We start from the raw sequence: 26,462 nt of genomic DNA, 5'->3' as shown, positions 1-26,462 counted from the left end.
CCATCTCTAACACAGAATGTTACAGCAAGTGTTGGGTCCTGTGTCAGTACCCTGTATGAGCCCTTCTAATCCTTAAAAATGGTTGGCTTAGGTTGGTGCTGGTGACCATCGATAGGCTTTAACGAGTGAACAGCTAGAAGCGTTCCCACTTATTAAAGTTTATTAGATACAAAGAAATGAATCTGCAGAGGGAACATCAATAAATATAAAATACACGTGAAACACTGGGGGAGTCACAGACCACAGCGCCAGCAAGAATACGCGAGGATGGGAGGGGCGCTACATTTGAGTTTGTGGTCCAGGGGTGAAGGATTTGTCCTGCCGGAGGCTGGCACTGTGAGAGTTCAAAGGGCGAGAATTCAGTGATGGGTCTGGAGGAGGGAAGTGATCCCAGGTTCCTGAAATTTCTCCCTAGTTGCAATTTTTGGTTTCTCCTCATTCCTTCCCTCTGTCCTTGAATGGTTTTATTTTGAATTTCCGTCCCAGCGGTGCAGAACATTAATGTGTAAATACCTCATTAGGGCAGGCAGTCTACTCTGAAGGTGGAACAGCCTTGGTCTAGCGCCTCCTTAATCATGATCATTAAAACCCTTGTAACTATTCTGTACAACTGAGAGAGAGGTGGAGTGGATACTGTAATAAACAAAAGTTCTGACCTTCTGGAAACCTTGCAGAACCAAAAAAACAAATCAGGTATGCCCATAGCTGATGACCTGCAAAAGCTTCTTTTCCATTGATTTAGCTGTTACAATTTGGCATGATTTATTCCCCAAGGAAGGGAACCTGACCTCGCTCAGTGGCTTCTGTCTGGAATGAGAAAGCATAACAATGATGGAGGACACCATCTTAGTCTCCACTCCAGACAGCAGCTAGGTGGTGTAGTATCATGTTTGCCAAAACACTCCTAACGGTCTACCTTTCGTGGATGGCGTGTTCCGGGCATTACGTCCTTGAGGTGTGAGTGCATGAGTGGGCTATTTCAAAGGAAACTTATTTTTCACTGCTCTTCTCACTTCTGCCTCCCTGATTTCCTTTAATCTACAGCTATTTTGAGCACAGATGAGGGATCAGTCTGTTTCCTTCTATTTTCTCTCCTTCCTGTCACAGCTTTTCCACCAAGGATGGGGTCATGCAGCAAGCAAAAACACACTGCCATTCCCTTGCCAGCTCCAGAAAAAGGGTGTGAGAGGAGCGGTCACAGGTCACAGCCAGTCCTGACCCGGTCCACAGTCAGGGCTGGCTGAACCCACACACTTCTCCCCACCTAGAGAGGTGCCACCACAGGGACTGGGGGACTCTCAGACCAATTAGGTTCTCTTGGGCTCAGAAGGCAGCTAGGATTTGCCTGATGGGTGGCTCCAGGCTCCCTAAGGGTGGGCGTGGGGCACTGATATTTGAGGCAGACATTTCAGAATACATTTCAGTCTATACTTTTCCGTGTCACGTTTTTCACGAAAACCCTGCACTCGGGGGAGGAAAAAAAAGAGCTCTGAGACAGAATTAGGAATTTACTCATGATGACTTACACAGGTTTCTAACTTGCAGGGAAAATACTGAAATCTCATACAGCTCACCTCACCTTGTCTGCCAGGATGAGGCTGGGGACTTGGAGAGACAGGAGGAACACCATGCAGACTTGGGCACGAGGGGCGAGGGGCGGTGTAAACAGTAAGAGCATTGGCTACTTGCAGGATCATTCAGACACAAAAGGGGCCCTGTGGTCGGCCTTGGAGAGGCCAAGCCCGCTCTTGCCTTTGATTTGCGTTACGTTTACATTAGGCAGCAAAAGAATCCCTGTACTGCAAGACGGGAACGAGACGCGGCATCTCGTTCACTGGAGGCCGTGTGGCGACACATTACTCTCTGTGAGCCGCGTCATTTATAAGGCATTATCTGGTTTGATTTTGCAGTTTGTGTGATGAGACTAGAAAATCATGCCAATAAGAAGCTGCTGTGGATACTATGACTTTGGGAAACTAAGGAATCTTCTAAAAATGGTTCCGAATCTAGGGAGGGCCAGCCTGCATGCGTATTTACAGTCATGGAATGGACACTCTGTGGTGGGGACAGGGCTCTCATCTGTGCTGACAGATGAATGCCAAGACGCATTTTAAACAATGGAGAAATGATGTGTATGCTTTTTAAATTACTCAAATAAAAATCGACTATAATACTGATTTAAAGCCTGTGCAAATCACGTATTTACAATAAATAAATGCTCCATGCAGAGCCTGTATGTCAACTGAATTACAACTTGAGAGTGGTGAGGTCTGACGTTCTCCTGGGGATGTCCACCCCGCCATATGGAACCCCAGGTGGCTCACAGGATGTTGGCTTCATCTGTCTTCTCACCAGAGTGTCTTTAGGGATAACTGTGGAAAACGACAGTGTTATCAGGTGGGGTCAGAAGACTCACAGCACATAAATGACACACTCCGGGGCCGGGCAGTGACGCTTTCCCTCATGCATGCAAGGCTGCCAGGGTCTGATGGTCCCATCATACGTAAGGTGCTGATTTTCACGCAGGAGGTCGTGGGTGGAAAAGGAATGAAAGTGTAGCTTGTGGCAGGTGGGGACCTAATCCCATCAAAAACATTTAAGGGATCAAGCACCAGCAGACTCACTTGACGGGAAGCTCAAGAAAAGCAAAGAACTTGGTGGCGATCCCAAGAAAAGGCAACGGAAAACAGGGAAAGGGTCCCAGGCTTTCAGATTTCAGGGCTCCCAGCCGTGCACGGATCACTTGGGCTCTGTACCCATAAAAGAAGAGCACCCCCAGGGTGCTGTTCACCATGTCTGGAACCCCTTGACTTCTCTGGGCGATTGCTTTTTGCCTCACTGAAGTGAAAATGAATTAAGACGGTGTCCAGCTAGACATAAAGAAGACCTTCTTGACAATGGGACGCCCAAGAGAGACTTAACAATTCATCCTTGACTAGACTTTATGGGCTCGGGGATTTAGATGTGTGCCTGCCATGAGGTCAGGGACCAGACGGTGCATAATGTTCCATCATGCTTGCCACATCTGAAGGGGAGGGTGACTCCTGTCCTGTCAATTCTAACGTGCCAGGCAAAGCAGTGAGGTACAGTGGAAGGAGCACTGGAAAAGGAGTCAGAGGTCTGCGAATGTGACCTTGGGTGAGTTCCTTAACCTCTTGGAGCTTGGTTTTCTCATATGAAAAAACGTTTGCATTAAAGGTATCTCTCCAGCTTATACCACAGAGTTGCTAAAAGGAGCAAATGAAATAACATATGCAAGTTATCTAAACTATATAAAGAGCTATATAATGTAGGAAATATTACTTTGATTATTACTATATCTTTCTGATCACAGGAATAATGTATTTATTATAGAACATTCAGAAATTGCAGAAATGCCCCCTAAGAAGTCAAAATCAGCCATAAGCTGGCAGAGTGAATGCCTGTGAACAATTTTGTGTATATTCTTCCTGTCTTCTTTTTCCCTCTGTATACATACTTTCTCTGAACTGCAATCATACACCCAGTTTTGAACCTACAATCATCTGAGAATGGTTATTGCAATTTTTGGATTAGCCATGGTGAGAAAGGGGAGAGGGTGCTTGTCCTCCTTCAGGAAACTCATCCCCACTTCCAGTAACCTAGTTCCTTCTTTCTCACATCCCTTTCCTTGAGGTTCTGATCTAACAGCAGGCCACCCTTTTTGTTACACAGCACTCTGAAACAGGAGGAGGCCAGGGTGGATGGAATGCATGTCTTCAAAGAAACGAAGGGCCTTTAAAGATGAGACCCTGTCATCTGCGGTGAGAGATGTCACCTCCGCCCAGGTTAGAAAACACTGTGTCCCAGTTGCCTCGTGTGAGCACGAGGGCATTTCTTCAAAGACTCACAATTATGACACAAGCGCCTCTCTGGTTCCCCCGATCCCCTCCCCCCAGCTTTCCTCTAGCCACCAGCAAAATTTGTGGCTGAATTTGGTCAAAAGAAATGATAATGTTGGGGACTTCCCTGGCAGTCCAGTGGTTAAGACACCGTGCTTCCACTGCAGGGGGCACGGGTTCAATCCCTGGTCGAGGAACTAATATCCCGCATGCTGTGCGGTGTGGCCAAAAATAAAATAAAATAAAAATTAAAAAAATAAATAAGTAAATGATAATGTTGATGGGAGAAAAACCCCCAGGGTGCTATGAGAAACCATGTATTCTATAGACGAGAGAGAACACCACATTATGTTTTATACATGTTACAGAGCTTTCCTCTCAGGCTTCTCAGGCCACGGTAACGAGGGAAGAATGATGGGGGCGAACGGGCTGATGGTTGCAGAGTGATTCCCAAGGGGTTCTGTGTTGCCAGAGCTGCTTCTGTATGTGGTGGTGACTCCAGAGAAGCTCCCCCCTTTCACTCTTCAGGTTTTGAAATTGTGAGTGTTTCATCCCAGCTGGAAACACAGGTACCCCTATGGCTTTCCCTGAGGAAAAGCGGGACGCTGTTCAGAGGAAAGCACACCCTCAACAATTCTGTGCTCCCTGAGGTTTCCCAGTTTTACCCTCAGAGACCCGAGGGCTGTGTTACCTGAGCATTTCTGCCTTTGATGTCATCGGAGCTCTGGCCGGCCGCCTCAGTGTGGAGCCAGGGACCAGGTGTGCGGCCTGAAAGACAAAAGAGCCATCTCACCATCTGCTGGCCCGGGGCCGGCTATGTGCTTCACGGAGAAAGTCTGGCTAAACCGGCACTTAGGGCAATGGTACAGGAACCAAGGGTAATGTTAAGTCGGTCAACCTGAAACCCTCGGGCTCCTGGCCCTAGACTGTGCGTTTCTACCCACTGCCTCTATGTCACACACTGTGGATACAGAGGCGTCACGTCCACTGAGCTGGGAGGAGAACAAGTGATGAAGGCCTCTCATCTAAATGCAGGTGCGAGCTTCTCAGCTCTGAACACGGCATCAGCTCCAGACGCGCTTGTGTGTCCTGGCCCCAGATGTGCCGGCGTCGTGCTAGGGTTGCTTAAAAAAGCAGTGGAAGTGTGTGCTGACATAGCTCAGACCCCGTTCCATGAGGATCCAACTCACTCTCTAAAACATATTAGGGGGCTTCCCTGGTGGTGCAGTGGTTGAGAATCTGCCTGCCAATGCGGGGGACACGGGTTCGAGCCCTGGTCTGGGAAGATCCCACATGCCACGGAGGAACTGGGCCCGTGAGCCACAATTACTGAGCCTGCGCGTCTGGAGCCTGTGCTCCGCAACAAGAGAGGCCGCGATAGTGAGAGGCCCGCGCACCGCGATGAAGAGTGGCCCCCGCCTGCTGCAACTAGAGAAAGCCCTCGCAGAGAAACGAAGACCCAACACAGCCATAAATAAAATAAATAAATAAATTTAAAAAATAAAGTTAAAACATATTAGGTTTAAATATTACACAAGTTACGTATGAATATATTCTCATAATTAAGAATTCAAAGAATATAGAAAAGATAATAGGGAAGAAAAAGACCCTAAAGTGCTTCCTCTCTGCCTGCCCTTCTCTCTAATCCCAATTAATTATCCCGGAGTTGCCTCTGCTAAAAGTCTGCTGTTTATCCCTCCAGCTTTGTTTTTCTTTTTGACATTTACTTACATAGACGTGTGTACACGTAGATACATGGTTTGGTTGGTCTAGCCAAGTTTTAAATCCACATTCCTAGGAATTCCAGAACTTTTCCAATGAGTCAGGTGATCCAAATGGTGTCCCTGTGTCTCCTCTGCTGCATTTGGTACAAGACTTTTCTGTCTGCTTCTGTCACAGGCTAGGAATTAAATAACCATGTCCCAAAGCCCTCCCAACAATTCACGTTGCTGTGCTACTTACAAAGCAACATGAAAAGCAGAAATATCCATCCCAGATTATTTATGATAGTGAAAAGCTGATAATAACCTGTATTCAACAACAGTGTTTAGGAAATCTAGGGTTCATTATCGTATGATGGAGCACCAAGCAGCCCTCTGAATGTCTACAAAGGCTCAAATAACTTGGGGTGATGTTTGAAATGTAGGACAAAAAAGCAGACTAGAAACTGTATAAATAGCAAGATGTCAACTATTTTTAAAAATCCATTTAAACAATGTAAATAATATACTGAATTGATTCCTTTTGGATTTACTGCTTTTTAAAAACTCTTAAAAATACTCTTCAAGTTTTCTACAATGGGCATATAAGTCATCTTAAGAATCTGTTGTGGTAAGATATAGTTTTTTAAATGAACTGCCACATAGAAGGGTCTCTACAACTTACAAAACATTAATCCAACGGACACTGCAATTTTCATTAAAATGCTTTTAAAATTACCGCGTGCACTTGTTCTAGGATGAAGATATTTTTGGACCAATGGCATAGGGAGTATTAGGTTTTTAGCCAGATTTACAACTGAGCAAAAAGTAAAGAGACACTGATAAACAGCCCCTGACCGAATTCCACGCGGCAGTATGGCCTTGACACTATTGTTCTTAGATTTACGAAAACTCCAATCTACTACAGAAAAGCCTTCCTCTAGACCAGGGTTTCTTAACTTGGCTCTATTGACATTTGGGGCTGGAAAATTCTTTGTTGTGGGGTGCTGCCTGTGTGCTGTAAGCAGTTTCACAGCATCCCTGGTCTTTACCCACTAGATGCCACTAGCACATGCCCCAGACCATTTGTATCAACAAAAAAGGTCTCCAGACAGAATATCCCCTGGGGGGCAAAATCCCCTGCTTGGAGAACCACTGGGCAATGAAACAGGCTTCTCCATAGGTAAGCAGTGCCCACTAGTTTTCATAAATACGACTGGAAACAACAGAGCTAAGGAGAATCAATTTCTTCTTAAAACAGAAAGGAAAACTCTGCATCTTGTTGTAAAAGAAATTTCACTGCTGCTAGAATATGTGGCTGAGAGTTGCCAGGGTTACCCAGGATGCTTTCAATACAAATATCTCCTTGGGGAGTTTTCCCTTACGAGATGCCACTAGAATCGCTTAGAATTAAACTGCAGAGCCCTTCTGCTTGAAACAGTCCTTCACATGGGCTGTCTGCCCACAGAAGAGTATTTCAGATTCACTAAAATGGGGGTTTTGAAACTTTTGGTACCATAGCGCGCAGTAAGAAATCTCTTTTCCATCTCTATCCAGTCACATGCGTCTACTGCACGCAGAGCAGCCCAAGTGACCGCTGCTGCTGCCTCCTAGTAACCAGATGGCGCCTCTTCCCCCAGTTATTAACGCGCTGTGTTGCAGGAGCCGCTGGCTACAGAGCAGCGGGATAGGGAAGACTTCGCTAAACTGGGGGGCTTAAAGAAGAAAGTCTGTGGGGCTTCCCTAGTGGTGCAGTGGTTGAGAATCTGCCTGCTAATGCAGGGGACACGGGTTCGAGCCCTGGTCTGGGAAGATCCCACATGCCGCGGAGCAACTAGGCCCGTGAGCCACAACTACTGAGCCTGCGCATCTGGAGCCTGTGCTCCGCAACAAGAGAGGCCACGATAGTGAGAGGCCCACGCACCGCAATGAAGAGTGGCTCCCGCTTGCTGCAGCTAGAGGAAGTCCTCGCACAGAAACGAAGACTCAACACAGCCCCCCCCAAAAATAATAATAATAATAATTAAAGCTGCTAATAATAATAATAATAAAAAAAAGAAAGTCTGTGCTTGGGCTGCAGGAGCAGAGGCCTGAGGGCCATGCTGGTTTCCAACTTTCTTTTTTGTCACTTGTATACCAAGCCAGCCTTGTACCTTTTCTCAGACAGAGACATATTTTCAGGTCAAAAAAAAAAAAAAAAAAAAAATCCGTTCTGTAGCCAACCAACAAGAGGCTGAATACTGCAGGGCTTGGAAAACACCCAGAAAGGATTTACAAACTTGGTTGGCCATCAAAGCTGGGTCTCCCAGGACTCCTCCCAGTCTTGGAGTACAATTCCAGGGGCTGGGTGAGGAGACAGTGGGCTCCTAGGAGAAGCACCTCTAACCACCATCTCTGGGCCAACTCGGTCTCTCTCTAAGGTAGGGTCCACATGGCATAAGGTGGAGAGTGGTAGGTATGGTGCAGAGAACCAAGCTGTGTATCTGAAACAAAAGGGATGCTGCATATACCGGCCTCACGTGCAGAGAAGGAATGCTGGCCAGACCACGACAAGAAGGGCAGATGGTTATACGGAATCAAAAGCACAATTCTCTGTGACTGGGAACGTTTCACTGGCAACGCTAACTGTATGACACAGACGTTAAGTGGAACAGTAGTTTCTGTTTCCCTTTCCATCCCCAAAGCAGTGCAACAGACAGGAAACGGTTGCAAAACAGAGGAGGATATTGTTACTAGGTGATTTCAGTGCGGGGATGAATACATGGGCTGGGCCAGAGTGAGGGTGCCCTCAGCAGTCCTCCCCAGGGTTCTGTATGCTGTGTGATGATTGTTTACAGAAGGGGTAGACAAAATAATTAGCTACTAAAGGTATCTGAAAAAGGCCTGAGAAAATCTGGTTAAAATGTTAAACCTTGTATTGCTACTGATGGGAGTAGTTGTTTTTATATCTTTTAAAAATAATAAAAAGACTCTGCTAAAAAAATATTTATCCAGAAAGATGTTGATTTGAACTTTAAAAAGGAACATGGAATCATCATTTTCCCTTTGCAATACAGAGCCACTGAGTTCTGTTGGTAGCTCCCTTTCTAATGTCAAGTTCATCCCTTCCTCTCAAGTGAGCCTAGGGCACATAGTGGGGTCTTCCTAGGCCTCTGCATGGAGACCCCTCACTCAAGAAGGCGTGGAACACACCCTTGGTTTGGTTCTATGCTGTTCCAGTATTTTGGGCAGCCTGCCCACATCAAGAACAAGCCTGGGGTTCTCTTAGGTTACATGGAACAAAGAACCTCACCTCAGGCCCCGGCTTTGCCACCAGCTGTGACCAGAGGCAGATCACCCTACTTCTGCCTCGGTTATTTCAGCTCGACCTGAAGGAGCTGGGCTGAAAAACCTCATAGAGCCTTCCCTGTTCTAATGCTGGAAGGCTCTCACAGTCTCTAAAGGAAATGACGGGTTTCATTGGAAATGATAATTCTAGTATCTGCCAGAGATACGCCTTAGAAATTGCATATCTGGCATTTCCTCTCCTTCCTTGCTGTCACTGCCATAGTTGACGTTGGCCTGAGGGACCCACGTCCCCCTCGTGGAGAACTTACAGTGTCACCCTACACACCTTGGGGCACTCAGACCAGGGGGGGCGCTAATCATAGTCTCTCTCTCAATAATTTGGAATTTTAAAATTAGTTTTAACGCTTATTAAAAGTAATATATATTTATTATAGAACACTTGGACAAAATAGTGAAGCATAAGGAAAATAAAAATCACCCAGCATTCCACCATTGAGGGATAACCACTCTTAACACCGTACTGGATATATTTCTAGCCTCTTCTCTCTTTCCTTTATTTGGACCACTTTTCCCTCTCCATATAAATTCATGAAATATTTTCTTTTTAAAATTAAATTGAGGTTTTAGTTAATATAATTTTAGTATACCAGGTTTTTTCGTTTTGTTTTGTTTTGACTTCTCAAGGTAGCATTGGCATTTTCCCATGTCACTAAATATTCAACAGCACTATTATAACAGATGCAGAACATTCCATCCTGTGGCTCTGCACTAATTTATTTAACCCTATTGTTGGATATTTGTGCTGTTTTCAAATTTCTTCTGTAAATGGTTTAGCAATGTATATATGTGTGGATATTGTTATTTATTAATTCAACAAGTGGTTACTGAGTGTCTGTGTGCTTGGCCCCAGGCCAGGAGCTGAAGATAGACCAGTGAATAAAAATGGATGCTGTCTCTGCCCTCCAGGGCCTTATACTGTACTGGGGAAGACAGGTAAATATATAACATGTCAGGAGGTGATAGATGCTTTGAAGAAAACGATAAGACAGCATAAAGAGAGCACAAGTGATAGGACAGGAAGTGCTGTTATTTTATCTGTAGTGGTCATCAGGGAAGACCATAAGGAGGGGTGCAGTCACCGGTAATAATCAGGCGTGGCTAAGGTAAGTGCACCAGGGCAGAGGTCCTTACTGCCTAACTGCCCTCCACAAGGGCGGAAAGACACTGGCGTTGTCTTCTGATTCTCTCAGTCTTGGCACATCTAATCCTTTGATTTTACAGCGTGAACCACCAAGAGCTGTTAAAGTTACTGCAGTGCCTGGTGGAGAAGTTTCTCTGCTAATGGAAATAATGGTAGCTAGTTGTGCTATAGGTATAAAGTAACTCTATTTTAATAAAAGACCTAAAGGAGTCAGGGGGTAAGTCTCGCGGATATCTGAGGAAAGTGTCCCATAGAAGGAAGGGCAAGTGCAAAGAGCCCAGAGATGGGGGGTGTGCTTGGAGCATTCTACACATTGTAGGTGGTCCATGCTGTTGGAGGGAAGTGACGATGGGGAGAGTGGCGGCAATGGGCAGTTCATGTGGGTCTTAGAAGCCAGGACAGGAATTTCTGATTGACTTGGAGGGAGATGGGAATTCACTGGAGGATTGTAAGCAGGGCCAGCGTGACTGGGCTTTAGAGGAATCACTTCGGGCTGCCGTGTGGAGCAGGGACACCGGTTAGCAGGTGCTTGCAGCATCCAGGTGAGAAACGACAGTGGCTTCAGCCAGGGGTGAGTGACAGAGGACATGTGATCAGATTGGGGATGCATTTCAAAGGACGAGGTCCCAGAATTTACTGGGAAATTGGATGTGGGAGCAGAAGAGAAAAAAAGAAGCCAAATACGATTCCAAGGTTTTGGGTATGACAAAAAATGGAGGAGCAGTGGGCTTGCAGTGGGAGGAGAGGGGAGAAAGAGGGCAGCCAGAAAATCTAAGCAAAGAAGTGCTTCAGGAAGAGGGTGATGGACTGCAGCTGACGCCTCTGACCCCTGGATTTGGCCATGCTTGGGTCCACTGGTAGCCTTGCCAAGGGCTCCTTCTATGGTGTGAAGGGAGAAGGCCTGAGAGGACGGGGAGAGATGGTGTTGCCTGTAAGAAGAGCAGAGAAATGGCCCAGGGGAGGTCAAGGGAGATTTTTTTTATATATATAAATATCTGGTAAGATTTTAAAAAAATTATTTTGGCCATGCCATGTGGTTTGCGGGATCTTAGTTCTCTGACCAGGTATTGAACCTGTACCCTTGGCAGTGAAAGTGCAGAGTCCTAACCACTGGACCACCAGGGAATTACCAAGGGAGATATTATTTATAGATATTACAGTATCTTTGCAGGTTCAGAGGAATAAAGGAGTAACCTGGAAAGACAGGAGGTGGTAAGAGAGTGGGATGCTGGAAGACAGCTTATGGAGGGCTGTGGTCCCCAGTAATAATCAGACGTGGCTAAGATAAGTCAGCCAGGACAGAAGTCCTTACTGCTCAACTGCCCTCCCGCCATAAAGGCGAAAGACTGGCACTGGCTTTGTCTTCTGATTCTTTCAGTCTGGGGACATCTAATCCTTTGATTTTATGATGTGAACCACCCTGTACTGTTAAAGTTACTGCAGTGCCTGGTGGAGAAGTTTCTCTGCTAATGGAAGTAATGGTAGCCAGTTTTGCTATAAGTGTAAAGTAACTCTATTTTAGAAAAGGAGTTGGGCCACAATGAGATACCACTTCACACCATCAAGATGGCTACAAACAAAACAAAGCACCAAGACCAGAAAATAACAAGCGTTGGAGAGGATGTGGAGAAACTGGAACACTTGTGTACTGTTGGTAGGAATGTAAAATGGAAAACAGTATGGTGGTTCCTCAAAAAATTAAAAATAGAATTACCATATCATTCAGCAATTCCACTTCTGGGTGTATACACAAAAGAATTGAAAGCAGGGTCTCAAACAGTTATTGGTACACTCATGTACATAGCAGCATTGTTCACAACAGCCAAAAGATGGAAGCAACCCAAGTGTCTATTGATGGATGAATAGATAAACAAAATGTGGTAAATACATACAATGGAATATTATTCAGCCTTAAAAAGGAAGGAAATTGTGACATACGCTACAACATGGATGAACCTTGAGGACATTATGCTAAGTGAAATAAGCCAGTCTCAAAAAGCCAAGTAGGGCTTCCCTGGTGGCACAGTGGTTAAGAATCCACCTGCCAATGCAGGGGACACGGGTTCGAGCCCTGGTCCAGGAAGATCCCACATGCCGCGGAGCAACTAAGCCCGTGTGCCACAACTACTGAGCCTGTGCTCTAGAGTCTGAGAGCCACAACTACTGAACCCACGTGCCACAACTACTGAAGCCCGCGTGCCTAGAGCCCGTGCTCCGAAACAAGAGAAGCCACCTCAATGAGAAGTCTGCGCACCTCAACAAAGAGTAGTCCCTGCTTGCCGCAACTAGAGAAAGCCCGCGTGCAGCAATGAAGACCCAACACAGCCAAAAATAAATAAATAAAATAAATAATTTTTTTTTTAATTAAAAAAAAAAGTCAAGTATAGCACAATTCTAGTTATATACCAAGAGTAGTCAAACTCATAGAGCCACAGAGCTAGAAACTAGAACAGTGGTTACCAGGGGGTTGGGGGAGGGGAGAATGGGGAGTTGTTTAATGAGTACAGAGTTTCAATTTTGTGAGATGAAAAGAGTTCTGGAAATTGGTTGCACAACAATGTAAATGCATTTCACACTACTGGACTGTACACATAAAAATGGTTAGGATGGTCAGTTTCATGTTATGTGTATATATATATATCTTTTTGGCTGCGTTGGGTCTTTGTTGCTGCGCGTGGGCTTTCTCTAGTTGTGGTGAGCAGGGGCTACTCTTCATTGCGGTGCGCGGGCTTCTCATTGCGGTGGCTTCTCTTGTTGCAGAGCACCGGCTCTAGGCACGCAGGCTTCAATAATTGTGGCACATGGGCTCAGTAGTTGTGGCTCGCAGGCCCTAGGGTGCACGGGGCTTCAGTAGTTGTGGCTCGTAGGCTCTAGAGCACAGGCTCAGTAGTTGTGGCGCACGGGCTTAGTTGCTCCGCAGCATGTGGGATTTTCCCGGACCAGGGCTCAAACCCGTGTCCCCTGCATTGGCAGGCGGATTCTTAACCACTGTGCCACCAGGGAAGTCCCCATGTTATGTTCTTTTTTAACCACAATTAAAAGTAAAGAAAAAAGGAGTTGCGACGAAAACGGTCAAATTTTTAATCAGCCACTTTCCCACTGAACTGACCATGATGAGGATGGTTTTGCTGGGAACACCAGACTGAAATGTAATGTTCGGGTGTCTTTCTCTCCTCCCTTCCTTCACCAACATGTGAATCTCTCAAGGGTAGGTCAGGGGGATCATTTATCTAAATCTCTCCAGAGCTGAGGGCCTCAATAAGTCTCTGTCCATATGATGATGACTTCACTCTTTCTACCATCATTGTGTTAATGAATATTTGTGAGCTATGCATTTTTTCCCAAAGATTCTTAGTGATAGGGTTTTTTCACTTTCTTTTCATTGTGGTAAAGTACATATAATATAAAATTTACCATTAATGACACTTCGTACATTCCCATTGTTGTGTAACCATCACCACTATCTAGTTGCAGAACATTTTCATCAGCCCAAAAGGAAACCCGTACTCATTAGCAGTCACTCCCCATTCTCCATACCCCCCTGCCCTTGGCAGCTGCTAAATTCACTTTCTGTGTCTTTGAATTTGCCTATTTTAGATATTTCATATCAATGGAATCTTATGTGGCCTTTATGTCTGGCTTCTTTCACTTAGCATAATGTTTTCAAGGTTCATCCATGTTGTAGCACGTACCACTGCTTCATTCCTTCTTACTGTCCAATAATATTCCATTGCATGACTATACCACATTTTGTTTATCCATTTACTAGTTGATGGGCATTTGGGTTGTCACCTTTTGGCTATTGTGAATAGTGCTGCTGTGAATATTTGTCTATGAGCTCTTGTGTGAACACCTGTTTTCAATTCTTTGGGGTATACACCCAGGAGTGGAATTGCTAGGTCATACGGTAATTCTGTTTACCTTATTGAGGAACCCAATGCATTTTAAAAACACTTAAAAATTGGACAAAATCATCTACCAAAGAAAGAACATGGCTCATACTTGCAGAGTGGAGACAGGGAGGATCGCACCGGAAGAGCTAAGCCTTAGGGTATTTGTGTGCCGTGTGTGTGTGTGTGTGTGTGTGTGTTGTGTGTCTCGGAAGGACAGAGAGAAAGCAGGCAAGCGGGCGGAGACAGAGCTCCAGAACCACTACAAAAGAGCACGGAGACACCCTCATCTGACGGAACCAACGGAGTCTCCCACACCATGAAGAACTCTAATCTTGGGTTACAGGTCAATGGCAGAATGCAAGAGAAAAACTGTAAGAAGAAATGTCATCAGATAGGCATGACCTACACCCACATAATTAACAAGGTTCTCCCCCCACGGCTCGCAGGAACGGCAGGAACATGCTCATTTAACTGTGCTAGGAGGCTACTGAAGTATTTTATGTCTACCAATGCCACATCAATCTAAAACTATATCTTCTTTTTGAAATGGCAAATGCCCTTTCTGGTCTGTAGGATGTCAATTCATTAGTACGTTGCATTTTTTTTTTTAACTGCTCCTTTTTTTTTTTTTAATTTTTATTTATTTATTTATTTATGGCTGTGTTGGGTCTTCGTTTCTGTGCGAGGGCTTTCTTCTAGTTGTGGCAAGTGGGGGCCACTTTTCATCGCGGTGCGCGGGCCTCTCACTATCGCGGCCTCTCTTGTTGCAGAGCACAGGCTCCAGATGCGCAGGCTCAGTAATTATGGCCCACGGGCCCAGTTGCTCCGCGGCATGTGGGATCCTCCCAGACCAGGGCTCGAACCCGTGTCCCCCACATTGGCAGGCAGATTCTCAACCACTGCGCTACCAGGGAAGCCCTAACTGCTCCTTCTTGATCCTCAGGAGATTATTTATTTTGGTGTGGGCACTGATTTGAACATTGCTCTGAAAGGAGAGGAACACAGCACAGACTGCCACCTCTGCCCTCCTGGTGAGCTGTGGGGTGAAGCTTTTCTTCTGTTCTCAGAGATGAGGCTAGGCACCACGGGCTCCAAATGCAGGTAACTTAGAATTTACTGAGTCTGAAGATTGAAGGACTCCACAGCACATTACTGAGAAAGGCTGTATGACAAAGAGATTTTTAAGACTCTGTTTTTCTGAAGTGGTTTACGGCAGAGATCAGCAAAATACAGAGAGCAGACCAAATTCAGCCAGCAGCTGCTTTCACAAATAAAGTTTTACTGGAAGACAGCCATGCCCACTTCTTTACGTGTTGTCTGTGGCTGCTTTCATGTCAACACAGCAGAGCTGAGTAGTTGTGACACAGTCCAGATGGCAGGCAGAAACCTCAATATGTCCTCTCTGGCCCTTTAAAGAAAATGTTTGCTGATCCCTGGTTTAGGGTAGGGCTCCAAACTAATGACCCGCAAGGCTAGTTCCCCTTCCTGACCCTACCCCTCAGCCTCAGACCAGTGTACTCCCTGCTCCACCTGCCCCGGGTCATCTCCCCCTTGCAGCCCTCCAGGCACCTCCACTCGCCCTGATCCATCACTTCGTCTCCTCCTGAAACCCGCTCCTCTCCTGCTCCTTCTTCTTGGTGCCACACCATCCATCCAGGCCCAGGTTGGTACTCAGAGGCCCTTGGCTCCTCCACTTCTCTTGTTCCTCTCATGGCCTGCATCCCCAAGCCCTGGCAACCCTCACCCCCATCCGTCCTCCCTCGCATGGACCCTCCTCACAGCCACAGGTTTCCTGACCTTGGTCTCTACCTCCTCTGATCAAACCACCAGTTATCAGACTCAACCTAGACCTAATCACATCCCTTCTCAGAGTTCACCATGGCTGCGTGGCTCAGACACCCCTGGGTCTGAAATTCCTGGCTCTGCCTCTAACTTGCTGTGAGGCCTTAGGCAAGTCACTTGGCCTGTCTGGACCTCCTTTCCCGTACGTGAAAACTTTCTACATTAAGGACTTATGATAAGGTCTGCAAAGCACCTAGAACCATGCCAGGCACATCTGAGCAGGTCTACGACAGGATCACTTACTGTATTGGTGGTGATCAGTATTTCACTGACAGTTGTTTGCTTATAGGTTCCGCTTATATCCCTTAGAAGGGATAAAACATCCTTCACATTAGGAGGGAACACATCTCCTTGTCCTCTTCGTGTGTGGGCACCTCCTGTAGGGTAGGTAACACGCCTAGGCTCTCTCTGCCCTCTTTTTCTGGTGAGTTGAACAGAGGGAACTAGCCATGTGCAGCGTGGCCCCTTCTAGGTTCCCTCTTTGAAATCTGGCTGCCTGTGTATTAAGGACTATTCCATCCTGCCCTCCTGGCCGTGTGGAAAGCTCTGTGAGGCTGCTCTGTGGCTGCAGGGGGAGGCCAGCCTCAGTCCCCTCACCCTGGCCTGGGGGAGTCAGCAAGCCTCTTTCTGGGGTGCAGTATTAGAGTTTGCTGTTACCTAACCTGTGTCTTCCAATAAAAACACTTAGATCAGGGCTTCCCTGGTGGCGCAGTGGTTGAGAGTCTGCCTGCCGGTGCGGGGGACACGGATTCGAGCCCTGGTCTGGGAGGATCTCACATGCCGCGGAGCAACTGGGCCCGTGAGCCACAATTGCTGAGCCTGCGCATCTGGAGCCTGTGCTCTGCAACAAGAGAGGCCGCGATAGTGAGAGGCCTGCACACGGCGATGAAGAGTGGCCCCCGCTTGCCACGGCTGGAGAAGGCCCTCGCACAGAGGCGAAGACCCAACACAGCCATAAATAAAATAAATAAATAAAATTTTTTTAAAAAAAGAAAATGCTCCCTATAAAAAAAAAAAACAAAGAACACTTAGATCTTCATCCGTCTGACCTGTGAACATTTCACATGACGGGAAAAGAAGTGTTATTTATTGACCCTCTGCCCCACGAAGCCTAACATCTCTGGCAGCCTGTGCGGTCCTCTCCAGGCATTGTGTGCCCTTACACACCACGTAGGACTTGCTTGTCATTCTTAAATGGCCCAAACACTATCGTGCCTCTCTCCTGGGGGTGTGCCGTGCTGAGCCTGGAATGCCTTTCCACCCAGTGGAAATGTTACCTCTCTCTACGCCTTCAAGTCCCCAATCTCCACCTCCACCCTCATGCCCACTGTGGTGCCCTCTGCACTTCAAACAATCAGTGATTAAGACACTCCATTGTGATCTAGTTAATGTCTCACACTTCTATCTCGGGAGTGTGCACGCTGGCGGCCTGATGGTAGGGACCTTGTTTCTTACACCTCGTAGTCTCTGGTGCCAGCATGGTGCCAAGTGTACAGTGGGCAGTTCATGCCCATCTGCTGAGCTCGAACTGAGCAAGAATGGGAGCCTGACCCAGCACCTGTCTCCTCCACCGTCACGTCTCCATGGTCTATTTAAACCCCAGGTGGGGTGATTTCCCTTCATCAATCTTTATTCTGCTCCTCTCTCTTCCTCTCTCTCTCTCAATTCAGAGGAGTAGTTGACCCTGAAACAACATGGGTTTGAACTGCATGGGTCCACTTATACGAGGATGTTTTTCAGTAGTAAAACTACAGTACGACAGTCTGTGGTTGGTTGAATCCTCCGCATCCAAGGATGTGGAGGGCCAACTATAAGTCATACGCATATGAAGCCCTGCATTGTTCAAGGGTCAACGGTATTTACATATTATTAAAAAAACACACAAGTCACTTCTCTCTAAATGTGCAATCCACAGGCCCGCAGAGAAAGCTCTGCCCAGGCTGATCCCGAGAGGACCTCTCACCTGAGCAGAGAGCAGGCTGGTGCTCCTTGGTCTGCCCTGCAGGAAGCTGAACCCTGGGGAAGGGACTTCACCAAGGCCCCTCTGAAAGGACACAGTCGAAGAGCCAGGTTCCCGGTCTGGGGCTAAGCTTGGATACTGATGATTTTCCATGCTGGTCTACAGATGTCTGGGGCTGGGGGCCTTACTCGGGTTGTGGGGTGGAAAACACATTGGACCCTCACCCCATGTTGCTGGCTCTGCCTCCCTCTTACCAGCTCCTGCCCGCTTGCATTGGATCAGCACTGGACAAGAATTACGTTAACGGGCAGCATCACTGTGTGGTCAGCACCTACTGTGCTTTTCTTTGCTTCCTGTGCTCCCGAAGTACTACCTCCCTGCCCGCTGGGCCATGAAGGGCAGGCCGGCCAGTCTTCCTCGATTCTTAGGGCTGGGCAGGTAAGCCAAGTGAAGGCCTCTCTTGGAGCCCGGCCGCACGATGAGATCGGGAGGAGGAAGGCTCTCACTGGACTGAGGTTTTCAGCCTTAGATGGACATTGGAATCACGTGGCAATTTTCAAAAATACTGACATCTGTGTCCTACCCTGGATATTCTGGTTTACCTGCGCTAGGTGCAGCCTGGCCTTCAGATTTTTAAAAGTTGTCTAGGTCATTCTAATGCATTGCTAAGGTAGGAACCATTGACCTAAGGCATTCTCTATTTCAGAGTCTGCCAGAGTTTTGAATTGGGGGTTTTGGGGTTCTTCCCCAACTAGTAATGCAAAGCTCCTGAATCCCATTTTGCTGTTGTCTTGGGGTGTTTAGCTCCCCAGTCAAAAGCCCCAGGGAGGGGAGGGACCAGTGGTGAATTTAGGCATCCAAATCCGATGCCAAATAACTAAACTTGGTGTTCTGTAAAAAACCTCTAAGTGAACCCTTGGAGATTAGGGCAAATAAATGTCCTGAAACTTCCAGAAGTATGAACATCACTGCATCCCTGCAATAGTACAGTGACATCCTGATGTCACACTTTACACAGCCTGTGGCCAGTCAGCGCACCCAAGCACCTAATTCCGGAGGGTCAGGGAAAACCAGGAGTCTTATCAAGGTGGTACTTACTTCTGGGGATCTTGCTGGGGTAAATCTTCTGGCATGGTTTATACTCATCCGGAGGAGGAAAATCTTCCATAGGATGGAACGTGAATTTAGACTCAAAGTCATCTGCACACACGGAAATGCCAAAATTACTCTGGTTACTATGAGGACCCAAGTTTTGATCATTTCCAGGAGCATACAGGTTTGCCTGCCCAGTGCAAGGTTTTAATGGCAGAGCTATTCCCCCCTAAGACATCCATTCACCTCTTAATTTTTACTATTTAGCTGGGGCAAGGGGGAATCAGGAAAAGTGAAATCATAGACTCTCCCCATCATCCACCTCAACTTACTTCAACCAGCATCTTAAGGAAACTTCTAAAGGGAGCAGAAGTGCCACAGGCCTATCCAGGCTCCAGAGCCAGAGATGGGGAAACTGGCAGCAACAAGGGACCAGCAAAGTCCCTGTGGCCTGAAGCCCCTCTTGTGTTCCTGGGGAGGACTCTGGCGGGGAGAGGTGGACAGAACAGGAGTCCTCAGCATGGCTAGTGGGAAGGAGCACAGCCTGTGTGCAGTTGGGGACCTGGGCTTCCTAAAGCAAATGGGCTCCGCCCTGAGCTCCTGATGGCAAGAGGAGAGGGGTCTTGTGGCCCTTTCATGAGTTGAGTTCCTGCTCTGTGATCTAGGCTTTGTGTGTGACAGTAGCTCACCCCACAAAGGGATCCAAAGACTTTTGGTCACACCTGACCCCAGATGACTTTCCTTCCTATCTCCATATTTTTGCTTTCATTGTTCCTCTGCTGGTGGGCCTTCCATCCATCCTCTTACCTTGTCCAAATCAGTCTATCTTTCAGGCTTATGCCTGATGTCTCCCTGGAGACACACACAAACACACACACACACACACACACACACACACAGCTTAAATGTTGGTTTTCTTCCCTCTCTCTCGTCTCAAGAAGGTTGGAGAGTGGGTTCTGGAACCTCCCAGAAAGCCTCAAGAGAAACCCTATTTAACACAACCTGTAGGTTGTTCTGTGCTAGAGTGAACCCCCTGTTCTTGTGAAGCACACACCCTGAAATGACAGCACTGTGGGCTGGGAGACCGTGCCCCCCATCCCTGAGCCAGGGGAAACCATTTCCTCGCTGACAGCCCCGCTCACCGATGATGTGCAGGATTCCATTCCGCAGCTGACCTCCAGGCTGCTGGGTCGGGGTCCAGGCTGGGGCCTGCTGGCTCCTGCTTGAAAGCTCCGTGGTGGGTGACCTTGCGGGGGGTGCTGGGGGTGGGTTCAGCTTTCCCCCACTGGTCCCTGACAGAGAAGAGGACAGCGTATTCAGATACTGGCCTTCAGATAGGGCATGGTGGATGCTATAACCTTCCGTGAGAGGTGAGGTATTGAGATCTTTGGATATAAAATGATACAGTGATAAAAAGGCAGCCTCTGGAGCCAAGCTGCTTGGGACTGAACCCCAGTTCTCCTGCTGGGCTAATAACACAACCTCTTTGTGCCTCAGTTTCCTCATCTATGAAATGAGAATAATAATATACATACCTCCTGGGTTTGTTGAGAGGGTTAAGCGAGTTGACTTAATTCAAGTCGCATGTAAAAATAGATAACTAACGAGAACCTACTGTATAGCACAGGGAACTCGACTCGATGCTCTGTGGTGAACTAAATGGGAAGGAAATCCAAAAAAGAGGGGATATATGCTACACGTATAGCTGATTCACTTTACTGTACAGTATAAACTAACACAATATTATAAAGCAACTATACTCCAATAAAAAAAGAAAAAAAATTCAAGTGGCATGTAGTAAGCATTAAATAAATATTAGCTGCTGTGATAATATCAACCCTCATCATCAGATGGTACAGCCCAAAGAAGTGGAACCACTGCAGAGTCCTGTGCAAGGGAAGGACTGTGTGCAGGTGAGGCTCAGAGGGGGGCTAGATGAACAATGTGTCGGGGGCTTGCTCCTGCCCCTGGGTCTGCTCACGCTTGTTCCCCTGCCCTGCAGGCCCTCGTTTCTCCTTCCAGTGAATCTAAACCCTACCTGCCCACCAGGGCCCAACTCAAATCTCACCTACTTCATCAATTCTTCCCTGATGACCTCTGTGGGAGGCTCACTCTCCTTTGCCAAGACTTTTTTGTATGACCCATTTGGCAATTAATAACCCGCTGCCTTGGCACATCAACCCAGGTACTTGACTCTTCACTTCGCTCTTGAAGTGATGACAACTGCTCCTTTATCATCTGTGCCAAGATGTTGACAATTGCAACCTTTTACTCTTCCCTGCAGTTGGCCTGAAGCAGAAATTACCCTCATGTTGTTCACGGAAAACCAAGTTTCACGTCCAAAGACACAGTGAAAGGGGCCAGACGAGCATCCACTCCTGGCCTCGGGAGTGCAGCTCTGGAGCCTGCAAAGGCACCCGGCCGCTGCAGCTCTTCTCCTCCCCAAAGGCCATCAGAGCACCCCACCTCTCAGCTCTGCCCTCTGCCTTTCTCCTTTCCCAGTCCCCTTCCTTTCCCTTGCTGGTCTTCCCTTCCTCTGTACCAGAATCCACTAGGATTTACTTGCTCCCACAAGCAGACTATAGAGGCTAAGGGGCTGCTGACCCCTCTTCTGGGTGAAAAGCTGCCCCTCCACTTGGTTAGAGGGAAGGAAAGGAAATCACGCTGCTGAGCCCTGGCTCCTTGCAAAGCACTTCAGGCACACTTCCTCACATAGTATTCATAACAGTCCTATGTGAAAGGTGTTTTATTGTTATTATTTCCATTTGTCAAATTAGAAAAAAGCAAGGTCTAAGGGCATTAAAAAAGACTGGCCTAAAGTTACAAAGGAGTGGGTGGGAAGGCAGAATTTGAATTCAGATCTCTCTGAATCTAAAGCATTGTTTTTTTTCACCACATCTTGAACATTTAAGAATCACAAGCGTCAAAAGGGTCGAATGAGTACTAATGCTGGACCTTATGGTGATTAGTCAGTTGAAAAGAGAATGATTAAAACCTTATCTCTTGTGACCAAAAGCCTTAAAAATATTCTTGCTTTTTGTATCAGGAATTCCCTTGCAGGAACCTGTCTTTAAAAAAAAAAAATCCAAAATGTAGACTACAATTGCTGTAAATGTATTTCCTGCAATATTATTCATAATAACAAAAAATGGAATCAACTTAAATATCTAACGCTGGAAATATGGTATATATCAATGATCATATTAATATGCTTATAGATACATTTTAACAATTTGACAAATATCAAATTATATCAAAATTGCTTTTAATATAATACTAAATAGAAACAATAGAAAATAGTATATACAAAATAGTATTAACCCTGTAAATATGTAGATATATTCAGGAAAAAAAGAAAGGAAACATATCCAAAGATGACAGTTTTTATTTCTGAGTGATGTTATTCTGCGTGATTTCAATTTTTTTCTATTTTCTCTACAATGAGCTTCTATTATTTTTAATTCAAGGGTATACGTTTAAGAAACTTTCTGCATCAAAAGATTTTCTGAAAAACCAAGGAGTATGTGTGTGTATGTATAACTGTGGATGTGTGTTGGGCTGTGTGTGTGGATGTGGGTGTTCATGAGTGTGTGCATATGTTTATGAGTGTGTGTGTGTGTGTGTACATGGGTGTGTGTGGATGTGTAGCGTGCTTTCCATTTAGAAGGACACCAAAGGTGATTGAAGCCTCATCACTTCATGGAAATCACAGTCATAGGGCCTGTATATTCAATCCAGAATGATCTCTGCTGGATACGTGAAGGGATTATTTTTAACGTATGCCTGAAAATATGGACCCTCCATTTTCCTGAGTCAGCTGGAGAACCTGCTAAAAATACGGCAAAATGCTAAGCTAATCTACTAAAGACCAGTGAAGATTTTGGCCGGGTTCCAGACTATAATAACTTAGGCAAAAATTAAACAGGAGAGCGGGTTCTGGAAACAACTGCACCCACAGACACCTCGACCCCTGGGAGTAGATTTGAGGTCTGAATGGTGATAGTAAAAATAAACAACCCTTCTCTGGATCTCACTGTTCCAGCAACCACATGAGGGGGAACTATTGCTATCCCCATTTCACAGGTGAGAAGGAAGCACAGAGAGGCTAAGTGATTGCCCTGGGTCACACAGCTAGTAATGGCAAGGTGATGAAGGCCAGAAGCCCCAGCGTGTTGTCTGCACGATCTCGGACAAGTCTTGCGGCCTCCCTCACCCTTGGTTTCCTGTCTCTAACGTGAATACCTCCAGCATAAAGTCCCACACAACAAGTTTTCATTGTGCTCCACAGGGGCACTGAACAGGTGTGTTCTAAAACAAAATCCCAAGAGAAAGACATCCCGAGGTGCTCCCAAGTGGCCCACAGTAGCAGGCCTCTGGCTGTGTCCCTAGCACCTCCCCAGTTGCTGCCAACAGGCAGATGATCCTGGACAAGAACAGGGATGCTTACCGGGGCCTCGGCCGGGCCTCTTCTTCTGCGGGAACGTCTGGGACCCCGGAAGGGCGGGCGGCGCTGGCAAGGCCTGCGCGCTGGGCTCGTGGGGCTGGGCCTGGAAGCACGGGGACTTGGGGGGCCGCGGGGGTGGGGCTTCACCGCTGTCGTTAGCGCCTGGCAAAGGGGGCGCAGGCAGAGAGGCTCTGGGGGTGCGTGGGGCGTAAGCGGGGAGCGGGGGCGGCGGGGGCGGCGGGAGCGGCGGGGCGGGAGGCTCCGGCACATCTTGGGCAGGGCTGGCAGCGTCCGCACTGAGCCCAGGGTACCCGCAAGGTGGGAGGAGAGGGAGCGGCGGGGGGACGGGCGGTAGGTGCAAGCGGGCTAGCTGAGGCCTCACCGCCTTGTCACTGGGAGCCAAGGCCGGGGGCGGCGGGGGTGGAGGAGGCGGTGCACAGGGCAGAGGGGGTGCGAGCACCGGGGGGCTCCCCTTGGTCGGTGGGCCAGGTGGGGACACCAGCGGGGCTTTGGCGGGGGAGGACGGGGGCAGGGCCGGGGGTAAGGGCGGGGGAGGTGGGGCGGGCATGCTGGGGCGCGGAGGGACCGTCCAGGCCGCGCCATGCGCCTCGGAGGCGTCGCCTAGCCTGGGAGACGCAGGGGGGTTGAACGGGCCGCTGATAGGTTTGGTGGGAAGACGGGGAGAAGGCGCTCGGGAGCCAGGGCCCTGCCCTGTCTTGCCGCCTGAAAGTGAAACGAGTTCTGAGTTAGCTCAGCGGGTAGAATTGGGAGAAACCCAAGGGTGTGGGCGGCAGTGACGGACGCTGTCCAGCACGACGTCAGTGAACCGCGTGGTGGATGCTCTCTTCCCGAGGGTCCACTGGAGGCCTCATGCAGCAGCTATCACACAAGAGAGCCAGCTGGACCAGCCCCAAGGTCCTTGCCAGAATAAACGCGCTGTCCCCCTCCTCTGAGAGAGGCCCAGCTCAAGCCACCAGGTTGTCTGCTGTGTGGCGCCAGCCTTCCTGTTCCATTCTACCTCCACTCTCATCTGCCCAGGGCTCCGGGCTCCCAGCCCAGGACACAGGACAGCCCCGACCTCCTTCACCCTTCCTCATCTCAAGGCCACCGGCACACTCATCCCCTGTTACCCACTAGGCCAGTCAGCCCACATCTGCGGGTGTACCACCCAAAAGCTCCTGGCGAGGGAGGTTTTCCTCCCCCCCAGCATTTTGTGAGCAAGGACTCTGTTTCTGCATCGAGAGCAGAAGATTCAAGATTCCCTGAATGGACGAGGTGATTCGGAAGTCAGTGGGAAGACACCCTGCCTTGGGGATCCAGGTCCAATGACCTTGAACCTTCCAGTTCCATGCACTCTGGAAGTTCAAAGCTCCCTTTCCCAAAGACTTGCGCCCATTTCTAAGGGGCTCTCTGTCTCCTGGTCACCTGGCTTCCCCACCCCATAGATCCTTTACCACATCAACTCCAACTTGAAATCCAATGCCTCTTGAACTCAACAGCAACAACGACTTGCTCACAGTAAGCATCTGTGTTTGGTGGACTTTATGGACGACTGGGGTGGAGGGCGCTCCCCGGTTGGGGCCTCCTCACTCTTTGCACACCTTCTCACCCTACTGCCACTTCTTACCCTTTTTCCCCCTCTGTCGCTCTGAGGAGAAAAAGGTTCCTCTCCCTGTTTACTGCACAGAAGTTCTGCAGTCACTTAAATATATCCTTGGAGTATCACTCTCCACTCAGGAGGCATATTAAGACATTTCTTCTGAATAAATACACTGCTCTTCCTAAAAGGAATTCTGGGGAATATATTTTTCCTATTCCAGCACCCCTATATTTTATAATCTCCATGAAAACATGTGGAAAACACTTGAAAAAAATGTTTGCTTCTCACACCTCCAACTTCCCGGTGCTGCAGAATAGGAAACACAGCTTTCATATCAGATTATAACGCCAGCAGCTGTTGATGGTTCTGAGCTTTTCAGCCCATGAGTCTCCAGGGTGTTTACCCAATCAGGTGCTAAGTCATGCCTAAAAAGTACTTGACGCCGCAAGTCAGGCCAATCAAGGCAAGATACGGAAGAGGTGATCCTGGGGCTGAAACTAAGCGAGCAGGACCGCGGTATCTGGCTTTCCAAACAGATGACCCTCCTCTGGCTATGATGTGACAGCCACCTGGACAACACGCCTCAGGACAAGTCTCAACTGTGGAACGCTGTGCTTGAGGCAGGGTGGTGGTGTCATTGCTCTCTGTCGAAATTTTCTTTGCGGTGGTTGTGGAGGAGATAATGTCTTTGCACCTATGCATCCACCCTGGCGGACTTGGTGCCACCGGAGGTCTAAGGCGGGCATTTCCAGAATGGCTGACTGACCATGACCAGGAGTGGAAGGTCCCCACCTGGCCTTTCCAGGGACAGGATCTACCACCTGCAACTCCAGCGTGAGACGTTTTATATAGGTGTCAGCCTCAGGGATTCCTGCATCCAAGGTCTCGAACCTGTTTCCATAGTACACAGAGAAGAACCAGTCTGGAGGACCCAGACTGCTCTCCAAACAAGGCAAGGCCTCCCTCTGTGCCCACCTGCCAGATGAACTTGAAAGGGATAACAAGTTTGAGGAACAGAATCAACCCCTTAAGTGTCTGAGAACACCACGTATCCGAGATTCCAAAACCTTTTAAGTGGCCAACCTAATGAGAAATGGGCAAACCCTTTTTTTTTTATCATAATGTGAGCAGCAGAAACAAGGACAGCACAAGTCCTTGCCCAGCTTATGTTCATGCCCATTCCAGGATGAAGCAGAGAGCTGGGTAGCACGAATTGAAGGTGAGACCCACAGGAATCAGCATCAGTGCAGGTGAGGAAACCAGGCAGCAGAGAGGGCTCCAAAAGTGAGCACCAAGGGAAGGAAGGAAGGAGGCTTTCCTTCAGAACATGGATGCTAGCCCTAGATATCCAATTAGAAACACGAGAGGAGACCATGAAGCGGGTGGGGAAAGACCAGCTCAAGAGCATCAAGGGGGCTTCACTGGTGTGAAAGGAATCAGCTTTTAGAGCCTGGGGTTTATCAAAAGATGAACTGTGGCTTCCTCTTTCCATCTGTATATGTTTCCAAGAGAACTTGGATTGCATGGAAGTCTCATTACACATTCTATACAAGCCAGTGATGTTTATCACCCACTCATCGTA

At 47.8% G+C, this 26,462-nt stretch overlaps 2 protein-coding genes across 6 annotated transcripts in view; one reads left to right on the top strand and one right to left on the bottom strand.

Moving 5' to 3' along the window:
• SCRN1 (secernin 1) overlaps window positions 1-26,462 on the top strand; it is a 116,703-nt gene that overhangs the window by 58,178 nt on the left and 32,063 nt on the right. Inside the window, exon 9 of one of the 2 annotated variants that reach the window (XM_082398000.1) lies at window positions 3,694-3,822. The exons of the other annotated variant lie outside the window; for it this stretch is intronic. The gene's annotated coding sequence lies outside the window, so the exon portion shown is untranslated. Of the gene's footprint in view, window positions 1-3,693; window positions 3,823-26,462 lie in introns of those variants that run through there. 2 annotated transcript variants of the gene reach the window in all.
• The window catches only part of WIPF3 (WAS/WASL interacting protein family member 3), a 90,257-nt gene continuing 63,937 nt past the window's right edge, over window positions 143-26,462 (bottom strand). For 3 of the 4 annotated variants that reach the window (XM_082397982.1, XM_082397984.1, XM_082397983.1), the window contains exons 5-9: window positions 23,284-24,003; window positions 19,979-20,128; window positions 18,843-18,944; window positions 4,552-4,628; window positions 143-2,372 (exon numbers count right to left, since the gene is read on the bottom strand). In XM_082397982.1, coding sequence (XP_082254108.1) covers window positions 2,349-2,372; window positions 4,552-4,628; window positions 18,843-18,944; window positions 19,979-20,128; window positions 23,284-24,003 — 1,073 coding nt within the window. In that variant the 3' untranslated portion in view covers window positions 143-2,348. Of the gene's footprint in view, window positions 2,373-4,284; window positions 4,448-4,551; window positions 4,629-18,842; window positions 18,945-19,978; window positions 20,129-23,283; window positions 24,004-26,462 lie in introns of those variants that run through there. The other variant, XM_082397985.1, reaches the window with a different exon arrangement.

The sequence above is a fragment of the Balaenoptera borealis genome (genome assembly GCF_965194805.1).
Source record: "Balaenoptera borealis genome assembly, chromosome: 7".
Taxonomy (NCBI): Eukaryota; Metazoa; Chordata; class Mammalia; order Artiodactyla; family Balaenopteridae; genus Balaenoptera; species Balaenoptera borealis.
The sequence above is the reverse complement of the archived record's forward strand: the minus strand, read 5'-3'. Positions and strand labels throughout refer to the sequence as shown.